The sequence below is a fragment of the Oncorhynchus mykiss genome, chromosome 10, assembly GCF_013265735.2.
Source record: "Oncorhynchus mykiss isolate Arlee chromosome 10, USDA_OmykA_1.1, whole genome shotgun sequence".
Lineage (NCBI taxonomy): Eukaryota > Metazoa > Chordata > Actinopteri > Salmoniformes > Salmonidae > Oncorhynchus > Oncorhynchus mykiss.
In genome coordinates this window covers 81,241,599-81,264,203 of record NC_048574.1, presented here as the reverse complement: position 1 = coordinate 81,264,203, position 22,605 = coordinate 81,241,599, and the positions used below count along the sequence as shown (strand labels likewise).

At 43.7% G+C, this 22,605-nt stretch overlaps 3 protein-coding genes across 5 annotated transcripts in view; 2 read left to right on the top strand and 1 right to left on the bottom strand.

Annotated features, from left to right (window-relative positions):
- LOC110530955 (protein NLRC3-like) overlaps positions 1 to 22,605 on the top strand; it is a 79,379-nt gene that overhangs the window by 9,776 nt on the left and 46,998 nt on the right. The window lies entirely within an intron of this gene.
- Positions 1,167 to 8,660, top strand: LOC110515418 (NACHT, LRR and PYD domains-containing protein 1 homolog). Of its 2 annotated transcripts, none has more exons than XM_036934181.1 (10): positions 1,167 to 1,446; positions 1,572 to 1,609; positions 3,766 to 3,830; positions 3,963 to 4,177; positions 4,361 to 4,617; positions 5,386 to 5,520; positions 5,655 to 5,784; positions 5,886 to 5,915; positions 7,942 to 8,224; positions 8,597 to 8,660. In XM_036934181.1, exons 1-10 carry the CDS (start codon positions 1,434 to 1,436, stop codon positions 8,601 to 8,603), a joined length of 1,173 nt encoding a protein of 390 aa, XP_036790076.1. In that variant the 5' UTR covers positions 1,167 to 1,433; the 3' UTR covers positions 8,604 to 8,660. The 2 variants fall into 2 exon arrangements, with proteins under 2 accessions (XP_036790076.1, XP_036790075.1); XM_036934180.1 differs by having other exon boundaries at positions 1,174 to 1,446; positions 5,652 to 5,784.
- Positions 16,853 to 22,570, bottom strand: LOC118936811 (NACHT, LRR and PYD domains-containing protein 1 homolog). 2 transcript variants are annotated; one of them, XM_036934178.1, is made up of 8 exons: positions 22,315 to 22,570; positions 21,968 to 22,182; positions 21,519 to 21,775; positions 20,686 to 20,820; positions 20,422 to 20,551; positions 20,291 to 20,320; positions 18,335 to 18,617; positions 16,853 to 17,557 (listed from the first exon to the last, which is right to left on the bottom strand). In XM_036934178.1, the coding sequence occupies exons 1-8, from the start codon at positions 22,461 to 22,463 to the stop codon at positions 17,551 to 17,553; spliced, it is 1,206 nt and encodes a 401-aa protein (XP_036790073.1). In that variant the 5' UTR covers positions 22,464 to 22,570; the 3' UTR covers positions 16,853 to 17,550. The 2 variants fall into 2 exon arrangements, with proteins under 2 accessions (XP_036790073.1, XP_036790072.1); XM_036934177.1 differs by having other exon boundaries at positions 20,422 to 20,554; positions 22,315 to 22,565.

Genomic DNA, 22,605 nt, shown 5'->3' with positions numbered 1-22,605 from the left:
GTGACTTCATCTCTAGGGGGGGGTATGTAACTCATAATACCTGGTGACTTCATCTCTAGGGGGGTATGTAACTCATGATACCTGGTGACATCACATCTCTAGGGGGGTATGTAACTCATGATACCTGGTGACTTCATCTCTAGGGGGGGGTATGTAACTCATAATACCTGGTGACTTCATCTCTAGGGGGGTATGTTACTCATGATACCTGGTGACGTCACATCTCTAGGGGGTATGTAACTCATGATACCTAATGACTTCACATCTCTAAGGGGGTATGTAACTCATGATACCTGGTGACTTCACATCTCTAGGGGGGAATGTAACTCATGATACCTAGTGACTTCACATCTCTAGGGGGGTATGTAACTCATGATACCTGGTGACTTCATCTCTAGGGGGGAATGTAACTCATGATACCTGGTGACTTCACCTCACTAAGGGCTATGCAATGTCACCTGTAATGTCACCATTAGTATTGACTTCATGGAAGTTGACATAGTGGGTTATGTCACATTTAGGCAATGCACCCTACATAGGGAGCTAGTCTGTCAACATTTATACACCCTTTGTACTGCTTATGAAGACTGTATGTATGCTATATAAAGCCTGTGTAAGTTGTATTTAGTTTAATCACAGTCTATCCTTCTGCTTTACCAAATCCAGAGACCATGGTGGAGAGTATTGGATCAAGCCTGGACCTGAGGACACCAGAGACCATGGTGGAGAGAGTTGGATCAAGCCTAAACCTGAGGACACCAGAGACCATGGTGGAGAGAGTTGGATCAAGCCTAAACCTGAAGACACCAGAGACCATGGTGGAGAGAGTTGTATCAAGTCTGGACCTGGGGACACCAGAGACCATGGTGAAGAGTGTTGGACCAAGCCTGGACCTGAGAACACCAGAGACCATGGTGGAGAGTGTTGGATCAAGCCTGGACCTGAGAAATGTGAGTGTTATCTGATAATTGTTTATGACTCAAAATATTTTTAAAGCGTTCATTGCAGTTGATTCCCAGGCAAGGAACACAGTCATGATCTATTTGGTCCCCAAAAAATTAAAGGTAGAGTCAGCGATATGACGTAGATGCACAAAGTAAATCGCATAGTGGGTCAATTTTCTACAACAACTAAGAGCGTTGTAATACGATGCTAAACTTCTCTGCTGTTTTGGTCCCGTGGCTACCACACCGTAAGAGAGTGAAGAGAACCCACGCACATGGGCAGATACTGTGTGTGACTGTGTGAGAGAGAAGTCAGGCATCTTGCTCATCACAATATCTGTGGTGCTGCTCGTACATCATCATTTAGCTGACTCTACCTTTAAGCTCTCATCCTAGAATCTACCAGAAATCAGACCCCCAACATCTACAAAACATGGACCAGAACGATGTTGTTTCCTGCTTCTACAAACATTAATTAATATAACACTAATGTCAGATTATGGTATACTAAAGAGTGTACATTCTGTGACTGTTGCTCACTTATATTCATTTTTATTACAAGTCTAATTATAAATTCATTATTCCATGATATTGTCCATTTTAAATAACAACTACTTTTGACTTCAGGGATTCCTCAGAGCTGTAAGACTTGTGACCATGTTGAGGTAAGTCATAATGTCAATTCTTACTTTTACATACCTGCAGGAGTCAGGTACAGTCTCAAAGCCAGGTGTGTACTGACCAACCATTCATACTGGGATATAGACAGTCCTGTGTTCTGCTTTAGTAATATAAACACAGTCTCAAAGCCAGGTGTGTACTGACCAACCATTCATACTGGTACAGTGCCTTGCGAAAGTTTTCGGCCCCCTTGAACTTTGCGACCTTTTGCCACATTTCAGGCTTCAAACATAAAGATATAAAACTGTATTTTTTTGTGAAGAATCAACAACAAGTGGGACACAATCATGAAGTGGAACGACATTTATTGGATATTTCAAACTTTTTTAACAAATCAAAAACTGAAAAATTGGGCATGCAAAATTATTCAGCCCCCTTAAGTTAATACTTTGTAGCGCCACCTTTTGCTGCGATTACAGCTGTAAGTCGCTTGGGGTATGTCTCTATCAGTTTTGCACATCGAGAGACTGACATTTTTTCCCATTCCTCCTTGCAAAACAGCTCGAGCTCAGTGAGGTTGGATGGAGAGTATTTGTGAACAGCAGTTTTCAGTTCTTTCCACAGATTCTAGATAGGATTCAGGTCTGGACTTTGACTTGGCCATTCTAACACCTGGATATGTTTATTTTTGAACCATTCCATTGTAGATTTTGCTTTATGTTTTGGATCATTGTCTTGTTGGAAGACAAATCTCCGTCCCAGTCTCAGGTCTTTTGCAGACTCCATCAGGTCATTCTTCCAGAATGGTCCTGTATTTGGCTCCATCCATCTTCCCATCAATTTTAACCATCTTCCCTGTCCCTGCTGAAGAAAAGCAGGCTCAAACAATGATGCTGCCACCACCATGTTTGACAGTGGGGATGGTGTGTTCAGCTGTGTTGCTTTTACGCCAAACATAACGTTTTGCATTGTTGCCAAAAAGTTCAATTTTGGTTTCATCTGACCAGAGCACCTTCTTCCACATGTTTGGTGTGTCTCCCAGGTGGCTTGTGGCAAACTTTAAACGACACTTTTTATGGATATCTTTAAGAAATGGCTTTCTTCTTGCCACTCTTCCATAAAGGCCAGATTTGTGCAATATACGACTGATTGTTGTCCTATGGACAGAGTCTCCCACCTCAGCTGTAGATCTCTGCAGTTCATCCAGAGTGATCATGGGCCTCTTGGCTGCATCTCTGATCAGTCTTCTCCTTGTATGAGCTGAAAGTTTAGAGGGACGGCCAGGTCTTGGTAGATTTGCAGTGGTCTGATACTCCTTCCATTTCAATATTATTGCTTGCACAGTGCTCCTTGGGATGTTTAAAGCTTGGGAAATCTTTTTGTATCCAAATCCGGCTTTAAACTTCTTCACAGCAGTATCTCGGACCTGCCTGGTGTGTTCCTTGTTCTTCATGATGCTCTCTGCGCTTTTAACGGACCTCTGAGACTATCACAGTGCAGGTGCATTTCTACGGAGACTTGATTACACACAGGTGGATTGTATTTATCATCATTAGTCATTTAGGTCAACATTGGATCATTCAGAGATCCTCACTGATCTTCTGGAGAGAGTTTGCTGCACTGAAAGTAAAGGGGCTGAATAATTTTGCACGCCCAATTTTTCAGTTTTTGATTTGTTAAAAAAGTTTGAAATATCCAATAAATGTCGTTCCACTTCATGATTGTGTCCCACTTGTTGTTGATTCTTCACAAAAAAATACAGTTTTATATCTTTATGTTTGAAGCCTGAAATGTGGCAAAAGGTTGCAAAGTTCAAGGGGGCCGAATACTTTCGCAAGGGACTGTATATAGACAGTCCTGTGTTCTGCTTTAGTAATATAAACACAGTCTCAAAGCCAGGTGTGTACTGACCAACCATTCATCCTGGGATATAGACAGTCCTGTGTTCTGCTTGTAGTCATGCAGGATTTGTACCTGTTGTCATATTTAATCATTCAACAGTTTAATTGAATAAATACATTAGATTCGTTACTTTGGTTAATGGGCCAGTTTCCCGGACACAGATTAAGTCTAGTCCTGGACCTTAAAGAACTTTCTATTGAAACTTCCATTGAGCATGCTTTTTAGTCCAGCACTAGACTCAATCTGTGTCCAGGAAACAGGCCCCATATGTATTATTGACATGCTTGTCCTTGTTCAGGACTCCACACACTGGCTTCAGATTGAACCCTTGACTTCCACTGTCCAGGGAGTGACAATGTTCAGGTAAAATAACTACTTTTAACATTTCATTCCACTTGCTAGTGTATTTCACCATTATCTTTGGGAATAGTCTTCTAATCCAACCTCTCCATTTGACCATTGACCCTCTCTACCATATCTTGTTGTTGCCATAAGGCACAGGACACCCAAAGGGAGTTATGAGTGCACAGTGTCTGGGCTCCGCTGGCTGTGTGAGAGAGATGTCATACTGAAGTATCACTTCAGGAACTGGGAACCCTACAGTCAACTTCTGAAAGACATGCAGTACACACAAGGTGGTCCATTGCTGGACATCACTATGGAGTTAGGTGAACTGGAGGAAGTTAATCTGCCACACTTTGTCTGTTTAGGTAAAACCATATAGAAATAGTATTCAGAAAGACATTTCCATGTAACTGAGTTTCACTTCCTGAGTTAATTAACTATTCTGGGAGATTGAGTTTACTGTGATCTGGTACTGCATATTCTTTGTATTTTAGTTGGATGAATAATACAATATTTGTCTTTCTGTCTCCTGTGTTTGTGTTGTTCAGGGACCAACCCTTCCCTGAGGAATGAGATGAAGATTCTTCATGTAGAGGAACATGGAGTGTCTTTAGAGGAAGTGCATGAGGTCACCAGATTCCATGTTAAGATTCTCCATCCCAAGTTCTCAGCTATCTCTGTTATATGGAAATCACTGTCTCGTAAGAAAGATGTCCACTGTGACGTGGTCCTCTACATGGCAGTAAAAAAGTCAACAGTAATTTCAAGGCTGTACCTGCTCCTCAGGAACTCCAGTCAGAAAGAGGTGAGGCACTATCACTGAAGTGACAACAGTATGTTGAAACTTACTGAAGGAAAGCTGATAGTTTGTTGAAAATCTCTAGATTACAACGACAACATGCAGCTCTGTGAGAAATCTATTTCTGTCTCGTTCATTTGAAGAGCCAGTAGACGGCACTCTTCCCTCTGGTCGAAGGAGAACCCAATGCCCCTGGGCAGTGAAGGGGACATTGCCCTGCGTAGGGCGCTGTCTTTCAAATGGGACGTTAAACGGGTGTCCTCTCCATGGTCACTGAAGATCCCATGGCACTTATCGTAAGAGTGGGGATGTTAACCCCAGTGTCCTGACTCTCCATGGTCACTGAAGATCCCATGGCACTTATCGTAAGAGTGGGGATGTTAACCCCAGTGTCCTGACTCTCCATGGTCACTAAAGATCCCATGGCACTTATCGTAAGAGTGGGGATGTTAACCCCGGTGTCCTGGCTAAACTCCCAATCTGACCCTCATACCATCATGGCTACCTAATCATCCCCAGCTTCCAATTGGCTCATTTTCCCCCTCTCCTCTCCCCTGTAACTCTTCTCCAGGTCGTTGCTGTAAAAGAGAATCTCTTCTCAGTCAACTTACCTGGTACACCTTTAAAATAATATCCTGGTAAAATAGGGATAGTAAAACAAAAGCATACACATTTGTTGTTGTTGACAAAAAATGGAATGCTCAGTGAGCTGCATGTTGTGTGAATTACGAGACTACATTGTTCTGACTGACTACTACATTGCTCATTTTGTAGGCTGTTCAGGAACGGGAGAAAAATCAGGTGTCCAAAGGATTTTCAGAATTCGTCCTGTCAAGTCCAAACGGGTCCTTAAAGCTGAACAGTTGGTTTGCGTTCAAGAATCCCCGCTCCACTTCCATCAATCCAGAGGTGTAGTTTTATCAGGCTGAGGACATGAATCTGTCATATTGTATATGAATTACTAGAATATCATTCTATTTCACTATTTCTCTCTCTCTCTGTCTGTTGTCTCAATCGTTGCACCATATGGCCTCCTACAGAAGATTCAGCTGTTACCTGCAGACACCACACCAAGCTGTTGTCAGATGATAATGGGAAACACAGGGGTGGACATTGAGATGGAGTTAATCGGGGATGATCAGAGGACAGTATGGAAATCAGTGTTATCAAAAGGTAAGAAATACTATAGATGAACAGTATGTCAATCATCAATGTCCTTTTCTAACAGATGCTATTAAAATGCTTTATGATATTTTCTATTGTTTGTTTTTCAGATGTGTACAGCAACGACTCTCATCCAACATGTAGGTTTGTTTTTGTGGACGAGGTTTATAAAATGGCTTATAGAGCTAACATCTCTTCAAGTTGGGATGAAGGACACTGATGAAGGTCTTCATGAGTCGTGTTCAGTGGGGTGATGAAGGTCTTCATGAGTCGTGTTCAGTGGGGTGATGAAGGTCTTCATGAGTCGTGTTCAGTGGGGTGATGAAGGTCTTCATGAGTCGTGTTCAGTGGGGTGATGAAGGTCTTCATGAGTCGTGTTCAGTGGGGTGATGAAGGTCTTCATGAGTCGTGTTCAGTGGGGTGATGAAGGTCTTCATGAGTCGTGTTCAGTGGGGTGATGAAGGTCTTCATGAGTCGTGTTCAGTGGGGTGATGAAGGTCTTCATGAGTCGTGTTCAGTGAGGTGATGAAGGTCTTCATGAGTCGTGTTCAGTGGGGTGATGAAGGTCTTCATGAGTCGTGTTTAGTGGGGTGATGAAGGTCTTCATGAGTCGTGTTCAGTGGGGTGATGAAGGTCTTCATGAGTCGTGTTCAGTGGGGTGATGAAGGTCTTCATGAGTCGTGTTCAGTGGGGTGATGAAGGTCTTCATGAGTCGTGTTCAGTGGGGTGATGAAGGTCTTCATGAGTCGGGTGCAGTGGGGTGATGAAGGTCTTCATGAGTCGTGTTCAGTGGGGTGATGAAGGTCTTCATGAATCATGTTCAGTGGGGTGATGAAGGTCTTCATGAGTCGTGTTCAGTGGGGTGATGAAGGTCTTCATGAGTCGTGTTCAGTGGGGTGATGAAGGTCTTCATGAGTCGTGTTCAGTGGGGTGATGAAGGTCTTCATGAATCATGTTCAGTGGGGTGATGAAGGTCTTCATGAGTCGTGTTCAGTGGGGTGATGGAGGTCTTCATGAGTCGTGTTTAGTGGGGTGATGAAGGTCTTCATGAGTAATGTTCAGTGGGGTGATGGTCTTCATGAGTCATGTTCAGTGGGGTGATGAAGGTCTTCATGAGTCGTGTTCAGTGGGGTGATGAAGGTCTTCATGAGTCGTGTTCAGTCGGGTGATGAAGGTCTTCATGAATCATGTTCAATGGGGTGATGAGGGTCTTCATGAGTCGTGTTCAGTGGGTTGATGAAAGTCTTCATGAGTCGTGTTCAGTGGGGTGATGAAGGTCTTCATGAGTCGTGTTCAGTGGGGTGATGAAGGTCTTCATGAGTCGTGTTCAGTGGGGTGATGAAGGTCTTCATGAGTCGTGTTCAGTGGGGTGATGAAGGTCTTCATGAGTCGTGTTCAGTGGGGTGATGAAAGTCTTCATGAGTCGTGTTCAGTGGGTTAATGAAGGTCTTCATGAGTCGTGTTTAGTGGGGTGATGAAGGTCTTCATGAGTCGTGTTCAGTGGGGTGATGAAGGTCTTCATGAGTCATGTTCAGTAGGGTGATGAAGGTCTTCCTTCATGAGTCGTGTTCAGTGGGGTGATGAAGGTGTAATGATATAAATACTTACAAAGGCACTGTATATGAGGCCTTGTCTTTGTAGAAAGTTGAATCTGTGCTTGAAATGCGATACTTGACTGAGGGACCTTCCAGATGTTGTATGTATGGGGGACAGGTCCAATTTGACATTACAGAGTATTTTCAGTAGACTGTTGACAAAACATTACAATTAAATCCATTTTAATCCCACTATGTAACACAATAGAGATATCCAAGGGGTATGAACACTTTTGCCAGGCTCTGTATGTTATGTAGAATAGACAATCGTGTCAGCCAGGGTAGGCGTCAATTCCAAATAAATCAGTCAATTCAGGAAGTGAACTGAAATTCCAATTCAATAACTGGAAAAGGGCATCTACTTTTTACTGTCAGTGACTTCTCAATAAACCCAATAGGAATTTCATTTTTATTTTTTGACTGACTTCAATTGGAATTGCCTACAACCCTGGAGTCAGCTCTGTTCAAGAAATTACTATCAGAGGAATGGTAACCGGAGAGACTGCAAGATGTAGAAACAGCTGCTGTTAACCCTAAAACCATATTAATTTAATTGACCCCCCCCCTTCAGCATTAACACTCCTTGGGATTCCTGCAGAGGAGTTTCTTCAGAAACACAGGGCTGAACTCATTCAGGGAGTCAAAAACCCAAAGCCAATAGCAGATGTTCTGCGGTCAAAGAGCATGATTGGTGATGAAGAGTACTCCAGAATAACATCTGAAACAACTGAACAGGAGCGAATGAGAGAACTACTGAACGCAGTTCTCCCTAAAGGACCAGAAGTGATGGGAGCTTGTCTCAAAGCTCTCAGTGAACATGAACGCCATCTTGTTAAGTACTTGAGTGAATCTAGGTAAGACCGGTTTCTTTTTCTCCCTCCCTTGAATATGTGGAATGATTAAATATAGGTCAAATAACAACATAGCTACCCAGATCAAAGATAAAGTACTTTTCAGAATGGAAGCATGTTTTTGTGTTGCTGCCTGTAATAAATGTGTCTTATTATAGTTCTATCATAGGACCATCATCACATCATTATCTCAGGTGTATCATAGGACCATCATCAAATCATTATCTCAGGTGTATCATAGGACCATCATCACATCATTATCTCAGGTGTATCATAGGACCATCTCATCATTATCTCAGGTGTATCTCACTCCTCCTTCTTCTCCATACGTTTCTGATCTCCCTCTTCCCTTCTCCTCCATCCTCTGTCTTGTAGCACCTAATCTGAAGATGCTGAGGCCTGTCTCCTAGTCTGTGGACAAAGACACTTCTCCACCTAATCTGAAGATGCTGAGGCCTGTCTCCTAGTCTGTGGACAAAGACACTTCTCCACCTAATCTGAAGATACTGAGGCCTGTCTCCTAGTCTGTGGACAAAGACACTTCTCCACCTAATCTGAAGATACTGAGGCCTGTCTCCTAGTCTGTGGACAAAGACACTTAAATGATTTTAAGGGAAATGTTTGTTTGTGCTATTAATTTAACAAATGTCTGTGTTTTATTCATGTGCTGTTCTGTAAACTAATTTCTGTGTTCATGCAAGTGGCTGACTGTACAAATCCTCACTATCAGTCGCTGTAATTTGGCAGTAAGGCCAGACGTTGGTTTGAGAACGAGATATCTCAGTTTCAAGATCTCATCTTAGAGAGAAGAAGTCTCGTGAGGTGTTGGTCTGTCAAATGCTATGAACCAGTATTGGTCGGTCACATGAATGAAGCAAACAGTAATGATTCATTAATTATGCTAAATCATGCAAATGTAACTTGTCTGTGTATAGCTATATATAAGAAAACTGCTGGGGCTGCCCCAGGCATAGCCCCTGATTGACATGTGTACTATGGTGCATTGAGTTGGTTGGAACCTCTCCAGCTCACTGACAATAAATAATGATTCATTTAAGATTGACTTTGAGTGTCACTGTGTGAGGCTAGTCAAAGATACACACCACCACGTTGTCATCTTGACCTTCCTTAGATTCTTTATGGGATGAGGAAATGGACTCACTAAGGGGGATAGCTGAGAGGGCAGAGAAGGCACGTACGAAAGGTCCAACCACACAGCCTCCTGGACGTGTGGATCTTCTAGCAGGAGGGTCAGTTAGGTCCAACCACACAGCCTCTCTCCTTCTGCAGCCTCCTGGACGTGTGGATCTTCTAGCAGGAGGGTCAGTTAGGTCCAACCACACAGCCTCTCTCCTTCTGCAGCCTCCTGGACGTGTGGATCTTCTAACAGGAGGGTCAGTCAGTCCTCCACTAGGTACCTAGCTGGACCCCTATCTAGCAGGAGGGTCAGTTAGTCCTCCACTAGGTACCTAGCTGGACCCCTATCTAGCAGGAGGGTCAGTTAGTCCTCCACTAGGTACCTAGCTGGACCCGCTGTTAACCTGTCACTCCTTTACCAATGACTTGAGAGTGGCTGAAGGACATACAGTGCCTTGCGAAAGTATTCGGCCCCCTTGAACTTTGCGACCTTTTGCCACATTTCAGGCTTCAAACATAAATATATAAAACTGGGACACAATCATGAAGTGGAACGACATTTATTGGATATATCAAACTTTTTTAACAAATCAAAAACTGAAAAATTGGGCGTGCAAAATTATTCAGCCCCTTTAAGTTAATACTTTGTAGCGCCACCTTTTGCTGCGATTACAGCTGTAAGTCACTTGGGGTATGTCTCTACCAGTTTTGCACATCGAGAGACTGAATTTTTTTCCCATTCCTCCTTGCAAAACAGCTCGAGCTCAGTGAGGTTGGATGGAGAGCATTTGTGAACAGCAGTTTTCAGTTCTTTCCACAGATTCTCGATTGGATTCAGGTCTGGACTTTGACTTGGCCATTCTAACACCTGGATATGTTTATTTTTGAACCATTCCATTGTAGATTTTGCTTTATGTTTTGGATCATTGTCTTGTTGGAAGACAAATCTCCGTCCCAGTCTCAGGTCTTTTGCAGACTCCATCAGGTTTTCTTCCAGAATGGTCCTGTATTTGGCTCCATCCATCTTCCCATCAATTTTAACCATCTTCCCTGTCCCTGCTGAAGAAAAGCAGGCCCAAACCATGATGCTGCCACCACCATGTTTGACAGTGGGGATGGTGTGTTCAGGGTGATGAGCTGTGTTGCTTTTACGCCAAACATAACGTTTTGCATTGTTGCCAAAAAGTTCAATTTTGGTTTCATCTGAGCAGAGCACCTTCTTCCACATGTTTGGTGTGTCTCCCAGGTGGCTTGTGGCAAACTTTAAACGACACTTTTTATGGATATCTTTAAGAAATGGCTTTCTTCTTGCCACTCTTCCATAAAGGCCAGATTTGTGCAATATACGACTGATTGTTGTCCTATGGACAGAGTCTCCCACCTCAGCTGTAGATCTCTGCAGTTCATCCAGAGTGATCATGGGCCTCTTGGCTGCATCTCTGATCAGTCTTCTCCTTGTATGAGCTGAAAGTTTAGAGGGACGGCCAGGTCTTGGTAGATTTGCAGTGGTCTGATACTCCTTCCATTTCAATATTATCGCTTGCACAGTGCTCCTTGGGATGTTTAAAGCTTGGGAAATCTTTTTGTATCCAAATCCGGGTTTAAACTTCTTCACAACAGTATCTCGGACCTGCCTGGTGTGTTCCTTGTTCTTCATGATGCTCTCTGCGCTTTTAACGGACCTCTGAGACTATCACAGTGCAGGTGCATTTATACGGAGACTCGATTACACACAGGTGGATTGTATTTATCATCAATAGTCATTTAGGTCAACATTGGATCATTCAGAGATCCTCACTGAACTTCTGGAGAGAGTTTGCTGCACTGAAAGTAAAGGGGCTGAATAATTTTGCACGCCCAATTTTTCAGTTTTTGATTTGTTAAAAAGTTTGAAATATCCAATAAATGTCGTTCCACTTCATGATTGTGTCCCACTTGTTGTTGATTCTTCACAAAAAAATACAGTTTTATATCTTTATGTTTGAAGCCTGAAATGTGGCAAAAGGTCGCAAAGTTCAAGGGGGCCGAATACTTTCGCAAGGCACTGTATAAGGAGCTGTTAACCTGTCACTCCTTTACATATTCCTCTATCTCCATGGTAACCCCCTGAGCATGACCCTCGATCTTTACTGATCAGCCAAAGATGTCACAAATGGCATCATATTCCTGATGTGCAGAATCTCTGTCAAATACATGCAGTATATGTAAATTAAAATGAATGTATTTTGTGTGTCTTTGTACATACTGTGTGTTTGAGTTGATCTCTGATTACTGTGATTAGTTCAATGTAAAGTCATATACCAAACATTCTAATCAGTCTGTTTTGGGTTTGCAAAATAATTTTATATCATTGGTTACCCTTCCTATCATGTTAACAAACAGATGTGACTGACTAGCTCGGTGGTTCCCAACATTTTCCATTCTGGAGACCAGAATCCACATCAAATATGTTGCGGGTTAAATTCTGTCAATAGGTGTTAATGTAACAAGGCCTGTAAAGGTCTATTGTTACCATTTACTATTTGCATTGTGAAAAGGAATGTAAAATTGTAAGAGTAAGCGTCTGTTGGATGGTGGGGGGCAGGGTAAGAGTCTGTTAGGTGGTGGGGGGGAGGGTAAGAGTCTGTTGGGTGGTGGGGACAGGGTAAGAGTCTGTTGGATGGTGGGGGGGAAGGGTAAGAGTCTGTTAGGTGGTGGGGGCAGGGTAAGAGTCCGTTGGATGGTGGGGGGCAGGGTAAGAGTCTGTTAGGTGGTGGGGGGGAAGAGTCTGTTAGATGGTGGGGGGCAGGGTAAGAGTCTGTTAGGTGGTGGGGGGGAAGGGTAAGAGTCTGTTAGGTGGTGGGGGGAATCGTAAGAGTCTGTTAGGTGGTGGGGGGCAGGGTAGGAGTCTGTTAGGTGTTGGGGGGAAGGGTAAGAGTTTGTTAGGTTTTGGGGGGAAGGGTAAGAGTCTGTTAGGTGTTGGGGGAAGGGTAAGAGTCTGTTAGGTGGTGGGGGGAAGGGTAAGAGTCTGTTAGGTGTTGGGGGGGCAGGGTAGGAGTCTGTTAGGTAGTGGGGGGGCAGGGTAAGAGTCTGTTAGGTGTTGGGGGGGCAGGGTAAGAGTCTGTTAGGTGTTGGGGGGGCAGGGTAAGAGTCTGTTAGGTGTTGGGGGAAGGGTAAGAGTCTGTTAGGTGTTGGGGGGCAGGGTAAGAGTATGTTAGGTGTTGGGGGAAGGGTAAGAGTCTGTTAGGTGGTGGGGGGGAAGGGTAAGAGTCTGTTAGGTGTTGGGGGGCAGGGTAAGAGTCCGTTGGATGGTGGGGGGCAGGGTAAGAGTCTGTTAGGTGGTGGGGGGGAAGAGTCTGTTAGATGGTGGGGGGCAGGGTAAGAGTCTGTTAGGTGGTGGGGGGGAAGGGTAAGAGTCTGTTAGGTGGTGGGGGGGAATCGTAAGAGTCTGTTAGGTGGTGGGGACAGGGTAAGAGTCTGTTGGATGGTGGGGGGGAAGGGTAAGAGTCTGTTAGGTGGTGGGGGCAGGGTAAGAGTCCGTTGGATGGTGGGGGGCAGGGTAAGAGTCTGTTAGGTGGTGGGGGGGAAGAGTCTGTTAGATGGTGGGGGGCAGGGTAAGAGTCTGTTAGGTGGTGGGGGGGAAGGGTAAGAGTCTGTTAGGTGGTGGGGGGGAATCGTAAGAGTCTGTTAGGTGGTGGGGGGCAGGGTAGGAGTCTGTTAGGTGTTGGGGGGAAGGGTAAGAGTTTGTTAGGTTTTGGGGGGAAGGGTAAGAGTCTGTTAGGTGTTGGGGGAAGGGTAAGAGTCTGTTAGGTGGTGGGGGGGAAGGGTAAGAGTCTGTTAGGTGTTGGGGGGGCAGGGTAGGAGTCTGTTAGGTAGTGGGGGGGCAGGGTAAGAGTCTGTTAGGTGTTGGGGGGGCAGGGTAAGAGTCTGTTAGGTGTTGGGGGGGCAGGGTAAGAGTCTGTTAGGTGTTGGGGGAAGGGTAAGAGTCTGTTAGGTGTTGGGGGGCAGGGTAAGAGTATGTTAGGTGTTGGGGGAAGGGTAAGAGTCTGTTAGGTGGTGGGGGGGAAGGGTAAGAGTCTGTTAGGTGTTGGGGGGCAGGGTAAGAGTCTGTTAGGTGGTGGGGGGAAGGGTACGAGTCTGTTTGGGTGGTGGGGGGGAAGGGTAAGAGTCTGTTAGGTGTTGGTGGGGCAGGGTAAGAGTCTGTTAGGTGGTGGGGGGGAAGGGTAAGAGTCTGTTAGGTGTGGGGGGGAAGAGTACGAGTCTGTTAGGTGTTGGGGGGCAGGGTAAGAGTCTGTTGGGTGGTGGGGGGGAAGGGTACGAGTCTGTTTGGGTAATGTATAACTGAGGAAGTGATCCATGGAGGTCATTAGTAACAACAAACCAGCTTTGGTTTAATTTCCTTTGAATTTGTCTCCCGTCTTCTCATAGTTTTGTTTCTGTCCTGTTTTGTTCTAAAATACAATTCTGTTTCAAACCCCCCAAACACACTAATGTGTTGTTTGTTAACCTTTATTTTCTCCTTTATTTGATGCACTTTAAGATTTTTCTTGTTTTCAAAATAATGAATATTTTTTACTGTTGTTATTATTATTATTCATTACCTGAGGCCTCATTTAATTAATCAGACGTAGGAGATAATCTGTGTGTGAACCATGCTAGGGATCATTACCGCGAAAAGTGTGAGATTCATGAATATAAACGTTATCTTGACAGTGTGCAGCCCCGTGACCATGGTACGTACAGAACAGTGCCGCGTGGTGGAATGAGGGAACGGCTTGTCAAGTGTAGAATGGGGAAAATATTCTGTATGTTGAAAATGTGTGAAATTGTGAGAGTAATAATGACAGTATTGTTTTATTTATTTGTATTTCCAGTGTGAATTCAACATGTCTTGACAGGCTGTATATAATCTGACCACATCAGGTCATTTGATGCGATAATCATCCATATAAAGGCCAGTAATGTGTTAAGTTAGAGGAACGTGTGAAAGGTCAACTACTGTGTAAATACTATAACAGACTGAGATAATGGAAACACAATGAGAGATGTCTGTTCTGATCTGTTGGAAGATTTGGCACCGCTGCATCCAAATCCATCCTCGGGTTTTTGGCAAGGGGAACTTTTCAGCCAGAGGCATCTCACACACTGGGCGGCAGGGTAGCCTAGTGGTTAGAGTGTAGAGGTGGCAGGGTAGCCTAGTGGTTAGAGTGTAGAGGCGGCAGGTAGCCTAGTGGTTAGAGTGTAGAGGCGGCAGGGTAGCCTAGTGGTTAGAGTGTAGAGGCGGCAAGGGGAACTTTTCAGCCAGAGGCATCTCACACACTGGGCGGCAGGGTAGCCTAGTGGTTAGAGTGTAGAGGTGGCAGGGTAGCCTAGTGGTTAGAGTGTAGAGGCGGCAGGGTAGCCTAGTGGTTAGAGTGTAGAGGCGGCAAGGGGAACTTTTCAGCCAGAGGCATCTCACACACGCAACAGGTTAAGAGGGGTTTCTTTGCCATCAATGGGTTCCCAAATACGAATGGAGAAATAGACGGTAGCCACATCGCCATAAGAGCACCATCCAAAAACGAGTTCTACTAGGCTATATGAACAAAGAAGGTTTCTACTCTTAATGTGAAGGTGATAGACTATGTGAACAGAGAAGGTTTCTACTCTTAATGTGACGGTGATAGACTATGTGAACAGAGAAGTCTTCTACTCTTAATGTGAAGGTGATAGACTATGTGAACAGAGAAGACATCTACTCTTAATGTGAAGGTGATAGACTATGTGAACAGAGAAGGTTTCTACTCTTAATGTGAAGGTGATAGACTATGTGAACAGAGAAGGTTTCTACTCTTAATGTGAAGGTGATGATAGGTCATGTTATGTGTAAAAGACTGAATGTGGTGGCCAGGTAGAAAGTACGACTTGTTCGTTCTTCAGAACAGTGTTGGCCTTTCCGCCTACAGGAGGGAGCTGTTGAGGACGGATGGCTTATTGGTGAGTATTGACTACTAATATGAAGTATATTTGTCATTGATGAATCAACTTGAATTGTCCTAATGGTCCTCTATTTGTAGATATGTTTACATTTTTACACATCAAACCACAACTGAGTGAGACAAATACAACCTTTTGGTTGTATTCAATATCTGACACTATCACCTCTATTCAATATCTGACACCAGCACCTCTATTCAATATCTGACACTATCACCTCTATTCAATATCTGACACTATCACCTCTATTCAATATCTGACACCATCACCTCTATTCAATATCTGACACCAGCACCTCTATTCAATATCTGACACTAGCACCTCTATTCAATATCTGACACCAGCACCTCTATTCAATATCTGACACTATCACCTCTATTCAATATCTGACACCATCACCTCTATTCAATATCTGACACCAGCACCTCTATTCAATATCTGACACTAGCACCTCTATTCAATATCTGACACTATCACCTCTATTCAATATCTGACACTATCACCTCTTTTTCAATATCTGACACCAGCACCTCTATTCAATATCTGACACCATCCACTGTAACAGTCCTCTTCTTGCGTTGTGTACAATCAATCATCGACACGAACTCCAACTTGTAGCACCAGTCATGGAGATGTATTCTGATAGCACGTCAATGCAGGGCTCACCATCCAACTCTGCACTCACACACTGTACAACATATACGAACCCCCCCCACCAGACACAGTAAGTTGCTAGCCAGTATTAGCAGGAATTCTCTACAACAAAATGCACAACAAATGTTCACCAAATAATGCTGCATCTTATATGTGATGTTCGAATAACATTTACAATCTGACTATTCCTGGTCAGACCCAACTCAATGTACCACAGTACACATGTCAATCAGGATCTCTCCCTGGTCAGACCCAACTCAATGTACCACAGTACACATGTCAATCAGGATCTCTCCCTGGTCAGACCCAACTCAATGTACCACAGTACACATGTCAATCAGGATCTCTCCCTGGTCAGACCCAACTCAATGTACCACAGTACACATGTCAATCAGGATCTCTCCCTGGTCAGACCCAACTCAATGTACCACAGTACACATGTCAATCAGGATCTCTCCCTGGTCAGACCCAACTCAATGTACCACAGTACACATGTCAATCAGGATCTCTCCCTGGTCAGACCCAACTCAATGTACCACAGTACACATGTCAATCAGGATCTCTACCTGGTCAGACCCAACTCAATGTACCATAGTACACATGTCAATCAGGATCTCTCCCTGGTCAGACCCAACTCAATGTACCACAGTACACATGTCAATCAGGATCTCTACCTGGTCAGACCCAACTCAATGTACCATAGTGCCCATGTCAATCAGGATCTCTACCTGGTCAGACCCAACTCAATGAACCATAGTACACATGTCAATCAGGATCTCTCCCAGGTCAGACCCAACTCAATGAACCATAGTACACATGTCAATCATGAGCTCTCCCTGGTCAGACCCAGCAGTTGTCTTATATATGCTATACACAGATATATTATTATATTATATTTATCATTTATTCATGATTCATTACCATTTTGTTCCATTCATGTGACCGACCAATACTGGTTCATAGCATTTGACAGACCAACACGTCACCAGTCTTCTTCTCTCTAAACTGAAACTGAGATCTCTCCTTCTCAAACCAACGTCTGGCCTTACTGCCAAATTACAGCTACTGATAGTGAGGATTTGTACAGTCGGCCACTTAATGAACACACATTGGTTTATAGAACAGCACATGAATAAAACACAGACATTTGTTAAAATAATAGCACAAACATAAACATTTCCATTACAATCATTTAAGTGTCTTTGTCCACAGACTAGGAGACAGGCCTCAGTATCTTCAGATTAGGTGAAGAGGTGTCTTTGTCCACAGACTAGGAGACAGGCCTCAGCATCTTCAGATTAGGTGGAGAAGTGTCTTTGTCCACAGACTAGGAGACAGGCCTCAGCATCTTCAGATTAGGTGGAGAAGTGTCTTTGTCCACAGACTAGGAGACAGGCCTCAGCATCTTCAGATTAGGTGAAGAAGTGTCTTTGTCCACAGACTAGGAGACAGGCCTCAGCATCTTCAGATTAGGTGGAGAAGTGTCTTTGTCCACAGACTAAAAGACAGGCCTCAGCATCTTCAGATTAGGTGAAGAAGTGTCTTTGTCCACAGACTAGGAGACAGGCCTCAGAATCTTCAGATTAGGTGCTACAAAACGGGAAGGAAGAGAGAGATCAGAAAATATGGAGAAGAATGAGGAGTGAGATACACCTGAGATAATGATGTGATGATGGTCCTATGATACACCTGAGATAATGATGTGATGATGGTCCTGTGATACACCTGAGATAATGATGTGATGATGGTCCTGATACACCTGAGGTGATGATGGTCCTATGATACACCTGAGATAATGATGTGATGATGGTCCTACGATACACCTGAGATAATGATGTGATGATGGTCCTGATACACCTGAGATAATGATGAGATGATGGTCCTATGGTACACCTGAGATAATGATGTGATGATGGTCCTATGATACACCTGAGATCATGATGTGATGATGGTCCTACGATACACCTGAGATAATGATGTGATGATGGTCCTGATACACCTGAGATAATGATGTGATGATGGTCCTATGAGATAATGATGTGATGTGATGATGGTCCTGATATACACCTGAGATAATGATGAGATGATGGTCCTATGATACACCGGAGATAATGATTTGCGTATTTGGTCCTATGATACACCTGAGATAATGATTTGATGATGGTCCTTGATACACCTGAGATAATGATGTAATGGTGGTCCTATGATAGAACTATAAAAATATACATCTATTACAGGCAGCAACACAAAAACATGCTTCCATTCTGAAAAATACTTTCTCTTTGATCTGGGTAGCTATGTTTTTATTTTACCTATATTTAATCATTCCACATATTCAAGGGAGGGAGAAAAAGAAACCGGTCTTACCTAGATTCACTCAAGTACTTAACAAGATGGTGTTCATGTTCACTGAGAGCTTTGAGACAAGCTCCCATCACTTCTGGTCCTTTAGGGAGGACTGCGTTCAGTAGTTCTCTCATTCGCTCCTGTTCAGTTGTTTCAGCTTTTATTCTGGAGTACTCTTCATCACCAATCATGTACTTTGACGACAGATTATCTGCTATTGGCATTGTGTTTTTGACTCCCTGAATGAGTATAGCCCTGTGTTTCTTCAGAAACTCCTCAGCAGGAATCCCAGAGAGTGTTAATGCTGAAGGGGGGGTCAATTAAATTAATATGGTTTTAGGGTTAACAGCAGCTGTTTCTACATCTTGCAGTCTCTCCGGTTACCATTCCTATGATAGTCATTTCTTGAATAGAGCTGACTCCAGGGTTGTAGGCAATTACAATTGAAGTCAGTCAAAAAATAAAAATGAAATTCCTATTGGGTTTATTGAGAAGTCACTGAAAGTTAAAAGTAGATGCCCTTTTCCAGTTATTGAATTGGAATTTCAGTTTACTTCCTGAATTGACTGATTTATTTGGAATTGACACCTACCCTGGCTGACACGATTGTCTATTCTACATAACATACAGAGCCTGGCAAAAGTGTTCATACCCCTTGGATATCTCTATTGTGTTACATAGTGGGATTAAAATGGATTTAATTGTAATGTTAAGTCGACTGAAAATACTCTGTAATGTCAAATTGGACCTGTCCCCCATACATACAACATCTGGAAGGTCCCTCAGTCAAGTATCACATTTCAAGCACAGATTCAACTTTCTACAAAGACAAGGCCTCATATACAGTGCCTTTGTAAGTATTTATATCATTACACCTTCATCACCTTCAACAAGACTCATGAAGACCTTCATCACCCCACTGAACACGACTCATGAAGACCTTCATGACCCCACTGAACACGACTCATGAAGACCTTCATCACCTCACTGAACATGACTCATGAAGACCTTCATCACCCCACTGAACATGACTCATGAAGACCTTCATCACCCCATTGAACATGATTCATGAAGACCTTCATCACCCGACTGAACACGACTCACGAAGACCTTCATCACCCCACTGAACACGACTCACGAAGACCTTCATCACCCCACTGAACACGACTCACGAAGACCTTCATCACCCCACTGAACATGACTCATGAAGACCTTCATCACCCCACTGAACACGACTCATGAAGACCTTCATCACCCCACTGAGCACGACTCATGAAGACCTTCATCAACCCACTGAACATGACTCATGAAGACCTTCATCACCCCACTGAACATGACTCATGAAGACCTTCATCACCCCATTGAACATGATTCATGAAGACCTTCATCACCCCACTGAATGTGACTCATGAAGACCTTCATCACCCCACTGAACACGACTCATGAAGACCTTCATCAACCCACTGAACATGACTCATGAAGACCTTCATCACCCCACTGAACACGACTCATGAAGACCTTCATCACCCCACTGAACATGACTCATGAAGACCTTCATCACCCTAATGAACACGACTCATGAAGACCTTCATCACCCCACTGCACCCGACTCATGAAGACCTTCATCACCCCACTGAACACGACTCATGAAGACCTTCATCACCCCACTGAACACGACTCATGAAGACCTTCATCACCCCACTGAACACGACTCATGAAGACCTTCATCACCCCACTGAACACGACTCATGAGGACCTTCATCACCCCACTGAACACGACTCATGAGGACCTTCATCACCCCACTGAACACGACACATGAAGACCTTCATCACCCCACTGAACAAGACCCATGAAGGCCTTCATCACCCCACTGAACATGACTCATGAAGACCTTCATCAGTGTCCTTCATCCCAACTTGAAGAGATGTTAGCTCTATAAGCCATTTTATAAACCTCGTCCACAAAAACAAACCTACATGTTGGATGAGAGTCGTTGCTGTACACATCTGAAAAACAAACAATAGAAAATATCATAAAGCATTTTAATAGCATCTTTTAGAAAAGGACATTGATGATTGACATACTGTTCATGTCTAGTATTTCTTACCTTTTGATAACACTGATTTCCATACTGTCCTCTCATCATCCCCGATTAACTCCATCTCAATGTCCACCCCTGTGTTTCCCATTATCATCTGACAACAGCTTGGTGTGGTGTCTGCAGGTAACAGCTGAATCTTCTGTAGGAGGCCATATGGTGCAACGATTGAGACAACAGACAGAGAGAGAAAGAGAGAGTGAAATAGAATGACATTCCAGTTATTCATATACAATATGACAGATTCATGTCCTCAGCCTGATAAAACTACACCTCTGGATTGATGGAAGTGGAGCGGGGATTCTTGAACGCAAACCAACTGTTCAGCTTTAAGGACCCGTTTGGACTTGACAGGACGAATTCTGAAAATCCTTTGGACACCTGATTTTTCTCCCGTTCCTGAACAGCCTACAAAATGAGCAATGTAGTAGTCAGTCAGAACAATGTAGTCTCGCAATTCACACAACATGCAGCTCACTGAGCAATCCATTTTTTGTCAACAACAACAAATGTGTTTGCTTTTGTTTTACTATCCCTATTTTACCAGGATATTATTTTAAAGGTGTACCAGGTAAGTTGACTGAGAGGAGATTCTCTTTTACAGCAACGACCTGGAGAAGAGTTACAGGGGAGAGGAGAGGGGGAAAATGAGCCAATTGGAAGCTGGGGATGATTAGGTAGCCATGATGGTATGAGGGCCAGATTGGGAATTTAGTCAGGACACCGGGGTTAACATCCTCACTCTTACGATAAGTGCCATTGGATCTTTAGTGACCATTGAGAGTCAGGACACCGGGGTTAACATCCTCACTCTTACGATAAGTGCCATGGGATCTTCAGTGACCATGGAGAGGCCACCCGTTTAACATGCCATCTGAAAGACAGCGCCCTACGCAGGGCAATGTCCCCTTCACTGCCCCGGGCATTGGGTTCTCCTTCGACCAGAGGGAAGAGTGCCGTCTACTGGCTCTTCAAATGAACGAGACAGAAATAGATTTCTCACAGAGCTGCACGTTGTCTTTGTAATCTAGAGATTTTCAACAAACTATCATCTTTCCTTCAGTAGGTTTCAACATCCTGTTGTCACTTCAGTGATAGTGGCTCACCTCTTTCTGACTGGAGTTTCTGAGGAGCAGGTACAGCCTTGAAATGACTGTTGACTTTTTTACTGCCATATAGAGGACCACGTCACAGTGGACATCTAAGTTCCAAGACAGTAATCTCAGTATCAGAGCGATAGGTGAGAACTTGGGATGGAGAATCTTAACATGGAATCTGGTGACCTCATGCACTTCCTCTAAAGACACTCCATGTTCCTCTACATGAAGAATCTTCATCTCATTCCTCAGGGAAGGGTTGGTCCCTGAACAACACAGTACAAAGGAGACAGAAAGACAAATATTGAATTATTCATTATTCTAAAAAAACACAAAGAATATGCAGTACCAGATCACAGTAAACTCAAACTCCCAGAATAATGAATTCATTATTTCAGGAAGTGAAACTCAGTTACATGGAAATGTCTTTCCTGAATACTGTTTCCATATGGTTTTACCTAAACAGACAAAGTGTGGCAGATGAACTTCCTCCAGTTCACCTAACTCCATAGTGATGTCCAGCAATGGACCACCTTGTGTGTACTGCATGTCTTTCAGAAGTTGACTGTAGGGTTCCCAGTTCCTGAAGTGATACTTCAGAATGACATCTCTCTCACACAGCCAGCGGAGCCCAGACACTGTGCACTCATAACTCCCTTTGGGTGTCCTGTGTCTGAGGACAACAACAAGATATGGTAGAGAGGGTCAATGGTCAAATGGAGAGGTTGGATTAGAAGACTATTCCCAAAGATAATGGGGAAATACACTAGCAAGTGGAATGAAATGTTAAAAGTAGTTATTTTACCTGAACATTGTCACTCCCTGGACAGTGGAAGTCAAGGGTTCAATCTGAAGCCAGTGTGTGGAGTCCTGAACAAGGACAAGCATGTCAGTAATACATATGGGGCCTGTTTCCTGGACACAGATAGAGTCTAGTGCTGGACTAAAAAGCATGCTCAATGGAAGTTTCAATAGAAAGTTCTATAAGGTCCAGGACTAGACTTAATCTGTGTCTGGGAAACTGGCCCATTAACCAAAGTAACTCATCTAATGTATTTATTCAATGTTACATGGAATGCTGGTGAATTATCAATTA